Genomic DNA, 18,906 nt, shown 5'->3' on the forward strand with positions numbered 1-18,906 from the left:
AAACTGTCCAAGGACTCACTTCATACTGAGGAAATGCCCCGCAGCCACGTGCTCTGCTGAGGACTCAGCACTCTGTCATCCTTTCCCTGGCCCCATTTAACAATACAGCTTTAGTCACTGTCTGGTGAGATTCCTCCGCTCCCTTTGTCACCTCTTTGTGTCCCCATGTATCTCCAGGCCCCTCTCCTTACCTTTCAGCACTGACCACCTCAGCAGAATTCATCTGGATGGGCCTGGGAGAGGGGAAACACATTGATCTTCCCAATCCAGCCAGCACTTAACCACAAAGCAGTGCTGGGTCCTGCGATAAAGCCAGGTTGTACAGATTAGCTGCAGTGGGTAGCGTGACAAGACGCAATAAGGGCAGATGAAGGGCGAGGTGCCACTTGGCTGTGTTATATGACAGTTTATAACGAGAAGGAGCACGTCAAACCTCTAGTCTTTCTGTCTGATTCTTTGCAACAGAGCCACTAGGGCTCTCCCTTCTGGAAACTGCATGAACCTGCTGATCAAGGTACGACTGTTCCTATAACAACCACAACAACAAGACAAGTGACTCAGACAGATTGGCCAGCAACACCTGGGTTCTGTCTGGAATGGGCGATATATCTTTAACAGTTGTTATCTAGTCATATATATAGTAGCCCAGTGTCCGTGATTCTGTAACGCTGAAATGCTGGCTGTTCTCTCTGGGCGACGCTGTTGCTGAAATGCTGGCTATTCCCGCTAGGCCAGCTGCATGGGGAATGTGGGGCTTAAACGGCCGCTAGCTCCCCTGTGACAGCCTGGCTGAGCGGTGCAGAAGTCAGTAGAGCGCCACGGCGGGAGGGGAAGGGGGCGGGGTGGTGACGTGTGGCGTGACAGCGGCTCCAGGCCCCAACCTCTGGCCGTGAACGTCACTGCCCCACCCCCCTTCGCCTCCTGCCGTTGTGCTCAGCTGACTTCTGTGCTGCTCAACCAGGCTGTCACGTGGGAGCAAATGGTGCAAGCGACCATTTGGGCTCCACAGTCTCCATGCAGCACGGGGAGTGCGGAGCCCAAAAGGCCATTTGGGCTCTATGGTCTCCCGAGTGAGAGGTAGGAGGGGGAGGAGAAGAGACAGAGAGAGAGGCAGGAGGCGGAGGAGAGCTGAGAGAGAGAAAGAGGAGGAGGCAGTAGGAGGAGAGAGAGACTGGAGGCTCAGGAGAGAAGACTGACATGGAGGAGAGACCTGAAAATCCCATCTTATGATGGGCTAATAGGCTAGTTCTGTTAGATTAATATTAAACTACTATACGTCTGTGTAAGCTGCTAAATGCAGTTAGCACCGTATACTGATATTCCTTATCCCACTGTGCACAAAGATTGACAGGAGATATGACTGATTTCTCCAAGTGCATTAGTAGGATAAACAGCAGGGAAAGAAAGGAGGTACAAGAACACATGGGTATAAACTGGCCATCAATAAGCTTAGGCTTGAAATCAGATGAGGATTTCAAACTATCCAAGAAGTGAAGCTCTGGAAGGGAGTGGTGGGGGCAAAAAACCTAGCTGGTTTTAAGACCAAACTTGATGAATTAATGGCAGGTGGCCATTCACATGTGCTTTGCAGCATGGGGCATGAATCCCTTACTGTTTTGAACTAGAATAAATGGTGGATTCTCTGTAGCTTGAAGTCTTTAAATCAAAATTTAAAGACTTCAGTTACTCAGCCAGAGGATTTGGGCCCGTTGCGAGAGTGGGTGGGTGAGGTTCCATGGCCTGTGATACCCAGGAAGTCAGACTAGATTATCATGAATTTCCCTTCAGGCCTTATAGATTATGAGTCTGTGAGTCAAATATGGCTCCTGATTCATAGACCTGGGCTCATCTGGAAACTAGCCAGATAAAAAGTATATGCCTCATTCTCATCTCACAGCAGTATAATCATGTGCCACTCAGTTAAAGTCAACTGAGTTACACCAACAGTAAAACTGGTCTAAGTGTGAGAAAAATCTATTCATTTGGGCTTATATGAATCCAACATGCATGAAAAACAAGGGGTCAACAAGCTTGTGCACAAGGATATGGGGTGTAGCAGCCAGGTGTGAGACCAGCCAGGTGTGAGAGGTATGCATGGAATACAAGTACTTTCCCCTCACTCTCTGATAGTCTTGGAAATGGGATGAAAAGCAAGCCACACCCTATTGCACGGCTGCTGCCCCCCTACTCTTCCAAATCTCTGCCCTTGCCACAGGGATCCTGTGGCTATAGTGTACTTAGAATAAAAGAGAGAAAACAAAGGCTAGGAATAAATGGCCAGTTTTCAGAATGGAGATAAGTAACTAGTGGTGTCCCCCAGGGGTCCATACTGGGACCAGTCCTATTTAACATATTCATAAATGATTTGAAGAAAGGCATAAATAGTGAGGTGGCAAAACTAGCAGATGATACAAAACTGCTCAAGATGGTTAAGTTCAAAGCAGACTTTGACACGCTTTAAAGGTATCTCACAAAACTAGGTGACAGAGCAACAAAATGGCAGGTGAATTTTAATGTTAATAAATGCAAAGTAATGCATATTGGAAAACATAATCCTAACTCTATGTATAAAATGATGAGGACTAAATTAGCTATTTTCACTCAAGAGCAAGATCTTGGAGCCATCTTGTAGAGTTTTCTGAGAACATCCACTCAATGTGCATCTGTAGTGAAAACGTGAATAGAATGTTAGGAATCAAGAAAAGGACAGAGAGTAAGACAGAGAATATCTTATTACCTCTATATAAATCTGTGGTATGCTTACACCTTGAATATTGCATACAAATGTGGTCACAATCTCAGAAAAGATATCTTAGCATGGTTAGCATTGGAAAAAGTTCAGAAAAGGACAACAAAAATGATTAGGGGTTTGGAACAGGTCCCATATGAGGAGACATTAATAAGACTTGGACTTCTCAGTTTTGAAAAGAGACGACTATGGTGGGATATGATAGAGGTCTATAAAATCATGACTGGTATGGAAAAAGCGAATGAAGAAAAATTATTTAGTCCTTCCCATAATTCAAGAACTACAGGTCACCAAAATTAAATGAATAGATAGCATGTTTAAAACAAACAAAAATAAGCTTTTCTTCAAACAGCACACAGTCAACTGTGGAATTCTTTGCTGGAGGACGTTGTGAACTCCCAGACTACAACAGTGTTCAGAAAAGATCTAGGTAAATTCACAGATAGGTCTATCAGTGGCTATTAGCCAGAATGGGCAGGAAAAGTGTCCCTAGCTTCTGTTTATCAGAAGATGGGCATGGGCGATATGAGATGTCACTTGATGATTATCTGTTCTTTATCTCTGGGACACTTGGCATTGGCCACTGTTGGAAGACAGAATCCTGGGCTTGATGGACTTTTGGTCTGATCCAGTATGGTCATTCTTATGTTCACTCATTGGGAGATGGTAAGAGAATACTATTACTCAGGTAGGTGTTGTAGTTTTCATTATACAGAGGAGGAAACCGAGGCACAGAAAAAGTTAAGTAACTTGCCTAATGCAATGACTATCTGAAATGCCAGATCTGGGACAAGAACCCATATCATCTGACTCCACACCCATACCTTATTCATTAGATCACACTGTCCTTCAGTAAACCAAGAAAATTAGGTCTGTTTTTAAATGAGGATTTAATGTTTATATAACACCTTTCATCTCAAAGGATTCCAAACACTTTATACATTTAAACTGACATATACTTTTTAAATTATGGGATAATTTGTACATGGGTAGAAAGTAAGGAAAGTCTAGCAGAGCTAGAGAGCTCTAAAATTGTTTTAATTCCATTTGGGAAATGGACATACAGTAAACTTCCAATAATCTGGCACCTTTAGGACCCAGGGGGTGCCAGATTATCAAATATGCCGGACTATCAGAAGGGGGGGCTATGAGGGGCCTGGGGTGGGGTGGGGGGAAGCTACCCCAGACCCCCTCATAGCCCTCCCTTCTGATAGTCCGGCTCTGCCCCAGGAGTCCCGATTCAGCCACTGCTGGTCAGTTTCAGCAGCGGCTGAATCGGGGACGCCTGCAGCAGAGCAGCTGGGGTGCTGCTGGGTTGGTCCGGTAGAGCCGACCCTTGGCGCCATGAGACTAACCCGTCAGCACCCCAGCTGCTCTTGGGGACACCTGGGGCAGAGCAGCTGTGGCACTGACGGGTTGGTCCCGCAGCGCCGCTCCTCGGCGCTACTGGACCAACCCAGCAGCACCCCAGCTGCTCTGCCCCAGGCGTCCCCAAGTCAGCCACTGCTGATACTGATCAGCGGCTGACTCCAGAAAGCCAGAGGCAGAGCTGCTCTGCCCCAGGCTTTCTGGAGTCAGCCCTGGTCAGTTTCAGCAGCGGCTGAATCGGGACACCTGGGACAGAGCAGCTGGGGCGCTGCTGGGTTGGTCTGGTAAATGGTACCACTACATGGGATAGTACACCAGAGCCAATAGGTGTGTAGGTTAAATAGACAAGTAGCATCCTCATTTCATAGATGTGAAAACTGAGGCAGCAAGAGGTTAAGCTAGCTACTCAAATTCTCAGATCAAGTCAGTGGCAAGCTCCTAGGCTCTGTCTAAGATGGCCATTAGATTACACTACCCTTGATGGGTGGATGCAGAGTTGGTGAAAGATGCAGTGCCTTCATCCCACAGCTCCACAGAAGGCCAGATTATGTAATGGGCGCAAGCCTAATTTTTTATTTTGAAGAGAGTTTGTCTCACCTTGAAGAATATAGTCAACAAGGAGAGTGTGCAAATGCACAAATCAGTTTGCTTTAGATAAATGAGCACACGGGGCAATCTGATAAGCCTGATATTACAAACCACAATTCACCAGCCAGCTATGCAAACAGGGCAGTGTAAACTGTTTAGAGAGTCCACATACAGCTCTGTATAAACTTTATTTTAGCTTGCCGTATGGAAAGCCCAAAAGTAGCCATCAGCTTTCTTAGGTGAGAGATGCCAAATGCCAGAGTCGACAGAAAACTTCTGTTCCAGACAAACTGTAGAAGGTTGAGTGTCACAGGGCTAAGAAGGAAGAAGATACTCATGTGTCCAGAATGCTTCATGTGTTGAGGGGAGGTCAGGGAATAATGGATTTAGTTAAACTGGAAGACGGGGAAAACCTCCAGTGTGTCTTAGCCAGTGCTGTGAAAAAAGAGAAGGCATTCTAAATCTCCAGGGGCAGGGGAGCTGACAGCCACACTGGACCCAGAGGAGGAGGAGGGGCAGCTCTGCCCTCCTGGAATGGGCAAGGCCTCAAACAGAAGCTGTGGGGCCAGGGCAGCGAGCATGCCTTGCCGCCCTCCCACAACAGGCTTCAGTGTCACCTGGAGCGCGATGCTGCTCCCCCCCACTCTCCTGCCTTAGAATCACCAGGCTCTGGGGCAGTTTCCCTCTTGCCTCCCCATCAGTGGACCTCTCCAGGGGACTGTTCTTACCACTGAGTTTTCACAATGTGGTACGGAAATATATGTAGAAAGCGGCATAGTTGGGGACTCCAACAGTCGTAAGTTTCGTAGCTGTGTCAGACTGACTCTATCTTGCAATATCCTGGACAAACCTTATGGAATTAAAATAAACTTTATTCAACTACATTTACCCATACTGTATTAGAGTTAATAGTTTTGGGATCCATTTCATTAAAAAGGCAATTGTGGATCTGTTATTGTGGCATTATATGTACTTTCTCTAGTAGGAAGGGGGATGCCAATATAATTCCTTCACTTATCAGCCCTTCAAAGCCACCTCTCTGGAGAATTCCCCATATATAAATTCAAACTGGATTCTCCGGGGATCAGCAGACCAAAAAAAAAGGGGGGGGGGGATTTTCAGTGGAAGAGGTGTAGTGAGAGCAGAGAATTCACCTCTACCACTCCATGGATCCCTCAGAGGGCATGGAGGCAGTACTCAGAAGACCTAGCCCGGTGGATGAAATAGTAGATGAAGAGGTTGAGGTAGACAAGGATCAGGGGCACTGGCCATGTGACTGCTCCCTTCCTGTGTCACCCCTAGCCCAGGGGAGGGCCTCTCCTAAAAGGGTGTGGGACCGAAGACAACCCCTGCCCTGCCTTCACTCTTCCCCTCCTTATAGCCCCCCGCTCCTGCTCTGTCCCTCCCTGCCTCTACTCTGCTCTCACTTCACCTCTTCCACCAAGCCCTTGCTCCACTCCTGCCCCATTTCACTGCTCCCCGCAAACTTACTCCCACCAGCGATGCAGCACCAGGAGTAGGGGTTGTGGTCCTGCCCCCGCACTCACTGACTGCAGTGGGAAGCAGAGCGACTCAGCCCCAATCTACTGTATTCCCCCCAGCTCCCAGCCATGTTGCTCTGCTCCCCACTGCCAGTGAGTGTAGGAGGCAGTTCCACCCCTTCCTGCATGCTCCCTCCTCTAATTGATATGGCTGGGAGCTAGGGGAGCAAAGGGGATTGAGCAGGGTTACTCTGCTTCCTGCTGCTGGTGGTAAGTGTGCGGGCAGGTCGGATCCCTGCTGCTGACATCAGGCTCCCGCTAATCCCACAGGCTACCCAGGGTCCCATAGGGCTCCCCAAAGCTCAAGGATGACCTTGCCCCAAACTGTCCAGTGGAAGGGATGGTGCTTCTGGCTGCTAGCCCCTTCCCCCATGGCATTTGGAGTGGGGGACATGACCCTTTGTACCCCCCTCAAGTGTTGTCTCTGGACAGAGGTCTATAAAATCATGAATGATGCGGAAAAGTGAATAAAGAAGTGTTATTTACCTCTCCACATAACACAAGAATCAGGGGTCATCCAATGAAAGTAATAGGCAGCAGGTTTAAAACAAACACAAGGGCTACGTCTACACTGGCCCCTCTTCCGGAAGGGGCATGTAAATTTCACGAGTCGTCGTAGGGAAATCCGCGGGGGATTTAAATATCCCCCGCGGCATTTAAATAAAAATGTCCGCCGCTTTTTTCCGGCTTTTAAAAAAGCCAGAAAAGAGCGTCTAGACTGGCCCCGATCCTCCGGAAAAAGTGCCCTTTTCCGGAGGCTCTTATTCTTACTTTGAATTAAGAATAAGAGCCTCCGGAAAAGGGCACTTTTTCCGGAGGATCGGGGCCAGTCTAGACGCTCTTTTCCGGCTTTTTTAAAAGCCGGAAAAAAGCGGCGGACATTTTTATTTAAATGCCGCGGGGGATATTTAAATCCCCCGCGGATTTCCCTACGACGACTCGTGAAATTTACATGCCCCTTCCGGAAGAGGGGCCAGTGCAGACGTAGCCAAGGAGGTATTTCTTCACAACACCCACAACCAACATGTGGAACTCCTTGCCAGGAGATGTTGTGAAGGCCAAAAGTATAACTGGGTTAAAAAAGAATTAGATGAGTTCACAGGAGAACAGATCCATCAATAGCTATTAACCAAGATGCTCAGGGATGCAACTCCAAGCTCTGGGGCTCTGTCTACACTGTACACTCATTTCAAAATAACTCAGGTTATTTTGAAATAACAGTGTGTGCATCTACACAGCAAGCCCATTATTTCAAAATAATTTTCAAAATAATGGGCTAACAGGCTTCTTACTCCGACTTCTGTAACCCTCATTTCATGAGGAGTAAGGGAATTCGAAGGAAGACGCAAGTAATGTAGCTGAAGTTGTATATCTTAACTTGACTTTAGCCTGCAGTGTAGATGTACCGTGGGTGTCTCTAAATCTCCAACTGCCAGAAGTAGACACTGGATGAGAGGGGATGGATAGTTGCCCTGTTCTTTTCATTCCCTCTGATCCATTTGGAGTTACACTGTCAGAAGATCCTATATACTGAGCTTGATGGCCCATTGATTTGACCCAATATGGCCATAATTATGCTCTTCAAAGAAACACAGGGATAAAGACAGAGGACTAATGGTAGGCAAGAGGTTGCAGGCATGTTCTACTTACAGGATGGTATGGCTCCCAGCCTCTAATACACTGTACAGGGGCTCCTTATCTGTCTGTAGGAAGAGGAAGAATTAAGCTTGGAGCCACAATCACAAGCAGAGATGAAATCTATCAAATAATCTCTGTTAAATTGCTGTATAGAGTTCTTACACCCCTAAGGTTCCAGCACATTTGGGGGGGGGGGAGAGAAGACCCCTCTCCCATGGATGAATCAGAGATTAAGATGTATATGTTATATTTTAAAGGACAGTAGTGAATTGGCAACGCCTGAAAGCTAATGGAGACATTTAGGGGAGAAAAACTGGTGCACACCTTTTAATTCGATTGAAATGCACCTGATGGGGAGAGCTTTGGGAGGAACAGAGGGAAACTGGACAATACTTTGCTTATAAAATAGGAACTGACCAAAATACAAATAATATTCTAAGTACTAACTGCTGACACTGGGTGCTACAGCACACACAGAAAGACAGCTGTGTTTACAATCTAGCAAGGACTGGATTTAATAACCAAACAAATGTTTCACAAGTGACATGCTAGTTATGGTGGTCTCTGGGTAGTGTAACAGAACTGCGTCCCTACTTCCCTCTCCCCCATCCTAGGGCCACCTGCTCCTGCTTAGAAATTTCCTCACCAGGCTAGCCCCAATGGCAGTGTTTTTTCCGTACAGACTAACTCGGCTATCCTCTGAAGCTTCCCAATGGCAGTGTTTGTCTCCAGTTACTTTCTGCTCAGGGGATCCCTTTTGTCCCCTCCCTTCCCTTAGTCAGGTATAGAGGGGAGTGACTTGATTTTTTTTCTCTCAAGGAGTTGGGTTTCACTTCCTGCCCCGGATCTCCTTTGTCTCTTCCTGCCTGAATGCTGCTGAAGGGCAAACCTAAGGTGGAGGTAGGAAAGGGGTTAAAGGTGGATATGTTCAGAGGAAAGGGAAACACCCTACACTACTAGGCTCTGAGTCAGTTTCACCAGAAACTCTCCAGGTGGTGGAGGAGAGAAAAGCAGAGCACAAGCACCCAGTGCCTACTGGGAGGGGGGAAGTGAGACCCCAGAGGGGAGAGGGAAGTTAGACAAAGCTATAGAAACCTGGGCTGGAGCCCCCTAGCTCAGCTACTAAGCAGGCAAAGGACTGGGCTGTGCTCCGCGAAGGCGAATCAGGAGGCGTCACCCATCCACCTGGAACCTAGGGGGCGAGGAGAACATCCGGGGCCGGCGCACTTGGAAAAGGTTGGTTTTATATTAATGATGCTTCGTTAATAAGTTAAAGGGAGGGAGCAAAGGACCGGGGCGAAAGGGAGACTGCAGTAGCGTGTCTAAGATCCAGCCAGAGAAATAGTCACTGGGCAGCCCTTTAACTCCTCTTCTCACCTCCTCTCTTAGCGCCCCACCCAGGAAGCTCGGAGCCTGCAGAAGGGAGAAAAGAGTTAAGATGGCCAGCGGCAGAGCCCTGCTCCAGGCTGGACTGCTGATCCAGCTGCTGACGGCCGCCGTGCTGGGGCAGGAAGAAGGAGAGGAGGGAGCCTCCTTTGGCGAAACCTGCCTGGCCCATTTCACCACAGGGATGGCTGACTTCGTGCTGGACACGGACGCCTCGGTGCAGAACGGGGCCACTTTCCTGTTATCCCCCCCTCACAAGCGGGGCAAGGAGTGCGTGCGGGCTTGCTGCAAGCACCCTCACTGCAACCTGGCCCTGGTGGAGCAGGACCCTGCCGGGGGGGAGGACAGCATCCAGGCCTGCTTCCTCCTGGACTGCCTCTACGAGCAAACGTTTGTCTGCAAGTTTGCCAGGAAGGAGGGCTTTCTCAACTACGTCAAGAGGGAAGTGTACGATGCCTATGTGGACATGCGGGAAGAAGGACATGGTGGTAAGCAAACAACATGGGACCTAACGCCTTGGGGGTGTTTTTATTGATCTCCGCCTACGGCCTCCTCTCCCCCTTCCCTTGCGAACAGCGCGGCCGTGTTGGCGGAGTTGGAGTAGGAGTCTGAGAGTTAAGGCCCTCTGCTGCTCATTCTCTCTGCAACTTCAGTTAGATGCTCACCTTCTGTGCCTCCGTTTACTGGAGGAGAGATGGGGTAACGCTGTACTGTGCGGAAGGGGCTTAATAACGAACCAAAAATGTTCTTGGTGTGGCAGCAAAAAAGAGTAAGACCTGGTCCTTCTCACAAGGAACTTAGATTAGGGACTGAAATCCCATTACATCCAAACATTGTAATGTTTTGAAGCAGGGTTCACTAATAGCTGGATTGTGAAGGGGGCAGGGTGTTGCCAGTGAAGGCGTTCTCAGGTATGGAATCCACTTCCACTGTCTTGGAACCACTCGTGTGTGGTAAGGCTTCTATTTTTCTAGACTTTTGGCTTTTGAGGGCAGGAGCAAACTAGTAGCTGGGTGGGTAGGATGGGAGAACTTGACTTGGGTGGATTTCAGAGGGGCTTTTATTTAGATTTTGGATCCTGTTTAAGTCAGTGGTTCTCCAAATGTGGTCTGCGACCTTCTTACAGGTGGGCTGTGTGCATAGGGCTCATTCCCCCTCCACTGGAGGGGGGAGCCTGTACTGGCGCTCCAACTTCCTGCTGCGTGGATAGGGGGAGCTTTGTGGGCCAGATCCGGCATGCGAAGGAAGAAAGCAGCTTTGTGAGCTGCTGCTCCCCCTCTCCCTAGTTAGGGGAATACAGCACATGGAACCAATCATCTGGAGGCTTGTCTCACTGCTCCCATTGGCCAGCATCACAGCCAATGGGAGCAGCAGAGAGTGATTGTTTGTTATGCAACCAAGGGCAAAGGCAAAATCTTTTCCCCCTTCCCCCCCCCCCCCCCCCACGGTGGGGTCCAGAACCTGGTGCATGGCTGAGTCCGACCCTGGGAGGAGGGGGCGACTTATATTGCGTCTTCCCCCCACCCCTTCCAGGTTGAGGCCAGGATCCTGCATGCCCTAACCCTCTAGTGGAGATGGAGAAGAGTCAGGCTGGGGGCGGAGAGGCAGAGAGGGGTCTCCAGCTGGTGAGTGGAAGAGGGGTGCCCCCCCAGCATGGCACCCAGAAGCAATGGTACGTGGGGGCAACTCCCTCCCCCCCCACTCACTACGCCACTGGCCTGAAAGCAGCATCCCCTCATGCAGCTCTTCATTCTAAGACCACACACACACCCAGTCTATGTCTAGACTACACTGATCTATTGGAAAAAGCTAAGCAAATTGCACTCTGCAATTTGCGTACCTTTTCCTGACAGTTTTTTTGGAAGAGGCTTTTCCAAAATTTGGCCCATCTACCCTGGGCCAAATTTTGGAAGAGCCCTTCTTCCTCGCGGAAGGAGGAAGACCGGGTTTCTGAAAGAGTGCATTTTCTCTTCCACAAAAAATGTTGGAAGAGCAGATGTGTTCCCTGGATGCGGCCGCATTTTTCCGAGATATCTCCAGTATCCTGGAAAAAACCCCATAGTGTAGACCTAGCCCCAGCCTGCTTCTGCAACCAACCTCTTGATCATCTCCACACACACACACACACACACACACCCCTCCTGCACCCAGCCTCGTGGTCTGTGGAAAGGTCTGTGTTGAGTGGGGTTTGGCCATTGGCCAAAAAGTTTGAAAACCACTGGTTTAACTGAAGACTTTATAAAGTTATATCTGTGCCCAGAGCACTCGATGGGAAGCACTTTTCATAAAGTAAAATCACCTATAGTTGGCCTCATGTAACACATTTTGAAGTCTCCAAGTGAAAGGTACTATGGACAAAGTATGTGCAAGTATTAAGATACATAGCCAGGGTTCAACAATATATGTAATCTACTCGTCCATGGCGAGTAGATTATATCCTGGAAGAGCTAGGTTCGGGCGATCTGCGCATGCGCAGAACGCCGGACAGTGCGGCTGGCGAGCGGGACTCGCCGTGGCTCGGCGAACCCTGTACATAGCTATGGGACTGGTGCCTCTCTTTCTCATCTTCAACCCCCAAATATCTTACAGTGCTGGAGTCTGATAGTTGGGACAGGTCTCTGGTCACTACTGGCTTTTAATCTATGAGGTTTGTATCCAAGAAGTTGGTACATTTCAAGAGGCTGTTCTGAGGTTGACTATGTTGCTCTTCCTTTTCTCCCCTCCCAAAACTGCTGTGCCTTGGAAGGGGTGGCTCTATTAAGAGTACCAGTGTGGAAGCTGTATAGGCAGGTAGTTACGGGCTCTCCTGGGTGAGTTGAGAGATCCCTGATGCCAGGATTACTTACTGGAAGTTGCAGGAATACCAAAAGCACCCCATGCTGGAAATAGAAGTGCAAGAGCAGGGAAATCTGGAATTGACTGGTCTGCTATCTGAATGAGACAAGGCAGAGGAAGGAGTTCAAGAGGCTGTAGCTACCTAAACAATTACTAGTAGTCATCCCATGCTGGGCCTTGAATGTTACAGCCTCTCATTGCTTCTCACAACTGCTAGGATGTCTGTCTCTTTTCATTGTAAATAGACACATCAGTTACCACCTCTAGAGTTGCCAGGTGTCTGGTGTTGAACCAGACAGTCTGGTATTAGAGCTTTCTCTCCGGGAAACAAATTGAGAAAATACCTATTATTTATTATTATCATGAGTATCAGTATGTAGTTGTGTACTGCCTGGCTGGTAGACATGCTCACACTGTGTGAGCGTGTATACCAGCCAGGCAGTATGCAACTACACAGTAGAGAGGAGGGGGGTGAGGGTCGGGGCTGGGCCGGGGTGGGATGGAATCCCCAGAGCCAGACTCGCCTGTGTGCCCCGCCGGGACCGTGTGTGAGATGGGCATCAGCCCAGGATCTGTGTGCACCCCGCCAGCCTGGCTCCCTGCTGGCCGGTTTCCCCCCGAGCCAGCCCCACTCCCCCTCCTCCCCCGCCCCTCCTGGCCAGCTCTACTTCCTGCTGGCAGATTCCCCGCCCCCCCTCCCCCATCTCCTCCGGCCAGCTCTACTCCCCCCAACCAGCCCTGCTCCCTGCTGGCTGGTCCTCCCCGCGCGCCCCCCCCCACCCCGATCTCCCCAGGCCAGCCCTGCTCCCCCACCCCTCTCCCAGCCAGCCCTGCTTCCTGCTGGCTGGTTCCTCCTCCCCACCCCCCATTTTCCCCGATCCCCTCCTGACCAGCTCTGCTCCCCACTGGCCGGTACACCCCCCTCCCCTCAATCTCTCCTGGCCAGCCCCGCTCCCCCCAACCTCCTTCTGGCCAGCCCCGCTCCCCTCCCAGCTGGCTCCCTGCATCTGAGATCAAGTGTGTCTGATATTTTTTTGAAATCATCTGGTAACTATAACCACCTCTCTTGTTTGTCTCTGAAGGATCTCTCCTATGCTTTGATTGCAAGCTGAGGTCCTTCCATCTCAAAAACAAAGACTGAGTTAAACCCATTTCTCTGCAATTTATATTCTGCAAACCAGGGTGTGGGGCACAGACATTAATCTCAACTAACTTTTACATGTTATCTTCTATCCTCTTATCCTCTGCACTTAAGTCTCGTTAGTTCAATGAATTTATCCCCAAATAAACAATGCCAGAAGCCTCACTGTATGATGGTTCTTGTTCAGACATTGCTGAACAATGTATGCTGGGATCCCTCCATGGGCACAGGAAATACTAAGGAGAATTTTTAGAGATGTGAAAAACATTGAAGGGTTCTGTTGGGATTATCCTACAAAAACTGCTTAATAGGGTGTTCAGCTCCTCCCTCTTGCTGGATTTAGGAATGTGACCGACTAGTCAACTATCCAATAAGAAAATGCTTATCGGATAGTCAACAGTTAATTGTCTAGTTGCTCCCCCCACCCCTTTGCTGCCTCTATCAGAGGCAACAAGGGTGGGGAAAGAAGAAGGGGTATTTCAAAGTGGCAGTGCCACATGGAGCCTGGGGCCAGCTGGGGTGACACAAGGCTGCATGCAGCATTTCAAAGCCGGAGCACACGTGGCCAGGGCCAGATTAAGACCTTTAGAGGCCCTAAGCACTGAAAAGATTATGGTGCCCCCCCATATGTAATTCAAAATAAAAACAATACTATACTGTAAAATCTCTTTCTTTGTGCGCCCCTGCTTTGCTGGTGCCCTAAGCACGTGCTTAGTCTGCCTATTGGGTAATCCAGCCCTGTGTGGAGCCTGGTATCAGCTGGAGACTCTCCCGCTGACTCTGGGCTCCGTGTGGCACTGCCGCTTTGAAGTGCCACATAGAGCCTGACGCTGGGCTCCCTACGGCATTTCAAAGCTGCAGTGCCTCATGGAGCCCAGAGCCAGCAGGGGAGTCCCCAGCTGATCCCGGGCTCCCTGCGGCACCGCAGCTTTGAAACTATGCAGGGAGCACGGGGCCAGCAGGGGACTGCCCCGCTGGCCCTGTGCTCCTCACAGCACTTTTGCTTTTGACATGTACCACTAGCCCTAGGGCTGTTGCTGCACTTGACAGGTGGAGGCGCCCTACTGATTAATCAAATAGTCGATGCAAATTGCATCAACTATTCAATTAGTCTATTACTGGAAATGTAACATCCCTAGCTGGATTTACACCATATGGATGTTGGAAAAACTCATTTCATCCAGCACCCCCACCTCTTCATTTCTATATGTCTGGTGCTTGTGACTGCATACCTATAGCACAGAAACCAGGAAATTTCCAATCCTATTTCCTCAGCATCCTCATGAGACAATAGCGCTGGTGCCACTCTTGGATGGCAAGCATGTTGTCCTCTTGCCATCTTTAACTTGCAGCAAAGCCTTTGCAGTTTACCTTAAGCAAAACAGAAGGGTTGCTAGCAAGAGCTGAAGGATGATTACTGACTAATGAGCCTGAGAAGACGGGTGGATAATAAAGGGTGATTAATAAAACTGTATTAGATGCTCCCTATTTTGCAGTAAGATTATTTAAACATTTTAGAACTTTTGGTTCAGAGACAAAAAGTATTCCACAGTATGATGGAGGGATGTTAAATATCGGTTAATTGAATAGTAAAGTAGCCTCATTAATTCTTATGTGTTACTTTATTATTCTATAGTACCTGGGGGCAGGGCTGGCAGCCAGTGAGCTCTGGCCCCACTCCCGAGGAGCCCCCTTTATCAGAGGGTGCGGGGTGCCAGGTGGGGATTGGTCTGCAAAGGGACCCAATTTAAAACTGGCTGCCTGTCTTCCCGTGCTGCTGCCTCTCATACAGAGGCAGCAGTGCAGGGTGGCAGCAGCTCCTGCCTGGGGGGTGTGTCTGAGCTCCTGGACCCGTTGCGAGCCAGAACTGAGCCAGGCTGCCTGGCTCCTTAATACCCTTTAAATGCAGAGCTGCAGCAGGGGTAGGTCCTGGACCTGGCGTGAGTCGGGCTGTTGGCGGGCGGTGGGAGGAAATGCGTGTAGTCTATAGCATTAACTTATAAGCTTTTACACTCTTACATCCCTAGTATGATGACAGAACTAGGTCAGTGTAAGAAGAATTCAGCATAGAATCAAGGACTTGTTTTAGCAGGAGAGGTGAATGCATCACTTCCACTGCATGGCAGAAAGGAGCAAGATTGCAAGAGTGTATTTCCGGGACAGCAGAGTGCCGAGGCAATGTCACACCTAACTGGCACTGAACAGGAAACTTGTCTTAAAGGAAAAAAATGACCATTCAGGGGAGCTATAATATTACTGCTTTAATAATAATACTGACATTCCACGGTATGGCCCCGCAGTAGAGACTAGACCATGCAGTCTTCACAAGTTGGACTACAGTCGTCATGCTAAACTTCTAGAATGCAGCACACTATTGCCAATCTAATTCCTAAGACTTTAAAAATTGTGTGTCAAGCCCCAATAAAATCATGCGCCTGGCATAAAGATTGGGAGAACTTTAAAATATATTTGGTTTTTTTTTTTGTTTTTTTTGTCTTCTGGGTTGTGAGTCTGTACTCAGCACTTAAGTTACATTTTTCTTGGTTTTCTCTGCCATACTGAAGGCTAGAAACTTTAAAACTTTAAGCTATTGTCCTGCCATCTTGTGATTCCAGCAGCTGAGGCTTTTAGAAAAAACACCAAAATCATAACTCGGGATAAAATTGCAAGAGTTGGCAACACGGATACAACTAAAATACAGCTTTTGGCTCTCCTCTAAGAGCATGTTCACTGTTCTTTTGGGAGGCTGAGGTTTATCTGGGTCCCCTGTCAAGGTAACAGTGACAGGCCTGGACTCTTTCCATCACTGTTCCTTCTGACACGCAGTCTAACTGGTCATATTTTTATCCTTGAAGGCAGAGCATGTGCTTCTCTGACATTTCAAGCACAAGCGTTTTTTAAGTTTTCTCTGGCTCATGTGGGAGAAGCAGGGCTCACTGAGAGTTTTACTGGCAGTAATAGAACACAAACTTTAAGTAACCACTACATGGGTTTACTCTGGAGCTAGGCAAACCAGTTTGGGAGTGGAAAATAACTTCGCTGAACCTTTGCCCATTTCTAGAACTGAATCTTTTGTTAATATTGTGAAATACTTGGTTATACTTGATTTGCTTCCAGTCTGTGGTGCATGACTGTTAACCTGCATGACTCTGGAAATGCCTGTTCTCACTAAATTTCCAGCCCAGAATTACTAGCTAAACCTTGAAACAAAATACAGGACTATGTAGCACTTAAACTATCTTGTTAGTCTTTAATTAGGTGATGAGCTTTCGTGGGCCGGACCCACTTCCTCAGATCAATATATATCCAAACTGTAGGCTACTTCTATGAGCTATTACTCTACGTGGGGGTCTCAACAAAGACTCTAGCTATCTTACCCATTACAAAGATAGCTTCCCCAATTATCACCTCTAATACCATTAGCTCACAGACATTTACCTTCCTCCCCCCCCCCCCCCCGCATCCCCCTTCTGTTCTGAAATGTGATTTGTCCTTTTCATATGTGTTCATTTTTTTAATTGTATCCTCTGGTATATATGGTTGACTATTTTCTTCCACTATTTGATCTGAGGAAGTGGGTCTGGCCCACGAAAGCTCATCATCTAATAAACCATCTTGTTAGTCTTTAAAGTGCTACATAGTCCTGTATTTTGTTTCAGCTACACCAGACTAGCACGGCTACATTTCTATCACTAGCTAAACCTTGTATTTGCAATAGAGATGTAGCCGTGCTAGTCTGCTCTGGCTGAAACAAAAGACAGGACTATGCAGCACTTTAAAGACTAACAAGATGGTTTATTAGGTGATGAGCTTTCGTGGGCCAGACCCACTTCCTCAGATCAATATATATCCAAACTGTAGGCTACTTCTCTGAGCTGACATCCAACCCAGATGCTCTGGAATAACTTCATTTGTAATAGACAGCACAACTGTGCCTATCTAGCAGGCACCTATCTCCTGCCTCTAGTGATGACCCCAATCTGAGATACATAATGCTGGCTTCTACAAAGTCAGACTGTTCATTAAGATTATTGCATAAGGCATTTTTTTCAGCAGAAAGTGACCCTGCATCAGGTGGTGGAGCTGCTCTCTAATTAAACATGCAGTATACAGATAAGAATGGCCATACCGGGTCAGACCAATGGTCCATCTAGCCCAGTATTCTGTCTGTCGACAGTCGCCAATACCAGATGCCCCAGAGGGAGGTAACACAACAGGTAATCCTCACGTGATCCCTCCCTGTCACCCATTTCCAGACAAACAGAGGCTAGGGACACCATTCCTACCCATCCTGGCTAATAGACATTGATGAACCTAACCTCCATGAATCAATTTAGCTCTTTTTTGAACCCTGTTAAAGTTCTAGCCTTCATTGCATTCTCTGGCAAGGAGTTCCAGAAATTAACTGTGTACTGAGTGAAGAAAAACTTCCTTTTGTTTTAAACCTGCTGCCTATTAAAATGATCTCTACTTGCTGTAGAATTGCTATATTCTCAACATAAGCAGTTCTCCTGCAATCACTTTTTGCCTTCACACATGCTCATGTAGTCACTATTGACCAACAATGCTGGGAGCATGTATCTGGTTAAAGGTAAAGCTTGGTGCTGTGTGCTTTTAAGACTCCAACCACAGTAGTAAATTGATTCCAAACTATGAAACCAAAAAAAAAAAAATCAATAATAATAAAAAAAATCAACAGATTTTTCCCTTGGAATCCCTTCTGTGCTTAAAGGAAATAATATTTGCCTTATCACAAACCCTGAACAGTGTGGCTAGCTGCTTTATTCTAAAGCAGTGACCCTTGAGAAACCACTTTAGTTGGCCTGCGGAAGGAGGAAGTGCTTGAAACCCTCTTGGGTTGTCCCTGGGATTATAAAAAGTTGGCTTGAATTGCAGAGAGCACCCTTTAAAATTCTTTAGAAAGTTATTGCTGAATGAGAATCTTTCTTCAGCACTTTTAAACCAACCTGGCTAATGCTCCTTTAATAGGGATCGGGTTATCTATTAATTTATATGCTTTTTATAATAACTTTCATTTCTGATACCATCTATAGGAGGTATTTCTAAGAAATTGCTTCCAAACAAGAAAATATTGCATCTTTCCTCTCTCCAGCCCATTTTGGTTTATATTTTCCCCACCTCCTTGAGGGTATGTCTACACTACAAAGTTAGTTCGAACTAACGGACGTTAGTTCGAACTAACTTTCCTAGGCGCTACACTAGCGCTCCGTTAGTTCGAACTTAATTCGAACTAACGGAGCGCTTAGTTCGAACTAGGTAAACCTCATTTTACGAGGACTAACGCCTAGTTCGAACTAGCTAGTTCGAACTAAGGGCTGTGTAGCCCTTTAGTTTGAACTAGTGGGAGGCTAGCCCTCCCCAGGTTTCCCTGGTGGCCACTCTGGCCAACACCAGGGAAACTCTATGCCCCCCTCCCGGCCCCGGACCCCTTAAAGGGGCACGGGCTGGCTACGGTGCCCGTGCCAGGTGCAAGCCTGCCAGCACCCAGCTAGCAGACCCTGCACCTGGTACGGCACAGAGCCACCCACCCGATGCCCCCCCAGCCCACTCCCTCTTGCCGGGACCAGGCTGGCGGCTCCCGGGAGCTTGCCCTGGACCGCAAGAGGCGGGCACCTTCCTGGGCTAGTGCGGACATCGTG

At 48.1% G+C, this 18,906-nt stretch overlaps 1 protein-coding gene and 1 long non-coding RNA gene across 3 annotated transcripts in view; one reads left to right on the forward strand and one right to left on the reverse strand.

Moving 5' to 3' along the window:
- Nucleotides 1–4,901: 4,901 nt before the first annotated feature.
- Nucleotides 4,902–7,952, reverse strand: LOC112546721 (uncharacterized). Its single transcript, XR_003090437.3, has 3 exons — nt 7,897–7,952; nt 5,434–5,555; nt 4,902–5,140 (listed from the first exon to the last, which is right to left on the reverse strand). It is a non-coding gene; the product is annotated as an uncharacterized LOC112546721 (long non-coding RNA).
- Nucleotides 7,953–8,715: 763 nt separating this feature from the next.
- The window catches only part of SPINT1 (serine peptidase inhibitor, Kunitz type 1), a 35,947-nt gene continuing 25,756 nt past the window's right edge, over nt 8,716–18,906 (forward strand). The window contains exons 1-2 of one of the 2 annotated variants that reach the window (XM_089778481.1): nt 8,716–8,784; nt 9,274–9,758. In XM_089778481.1, coding sequence (XP_089634607.1) covers nt 9,323–9,758 — 436 coding nt within the window. In that variant the 5' untranslated portion in view covers nt 8,716–8,784; nt 9,274–9,322. Of the gene's footprint in view, nt 9,121–9,273; nt 9,759–18,906 lie in introns of both variants that reach the window. The other variant, XM_075927118.2, reaches the window with a different exon arrangement.

The sequence above is a fragment of the Pelodiscus sinensis genome, chromosome 5 (genome assembly GCF_052426305.1).
Source record: "Pelodiscus sinensis isolate ZL-2025 chromosome 5, ASM5242630v1, whole genome shotgun sequence".
NCBI lineage: Eukaryota > Metazoa > Chordata > Testudines > Trionychidae > Pelodiscus > Pelodiscus sinensis.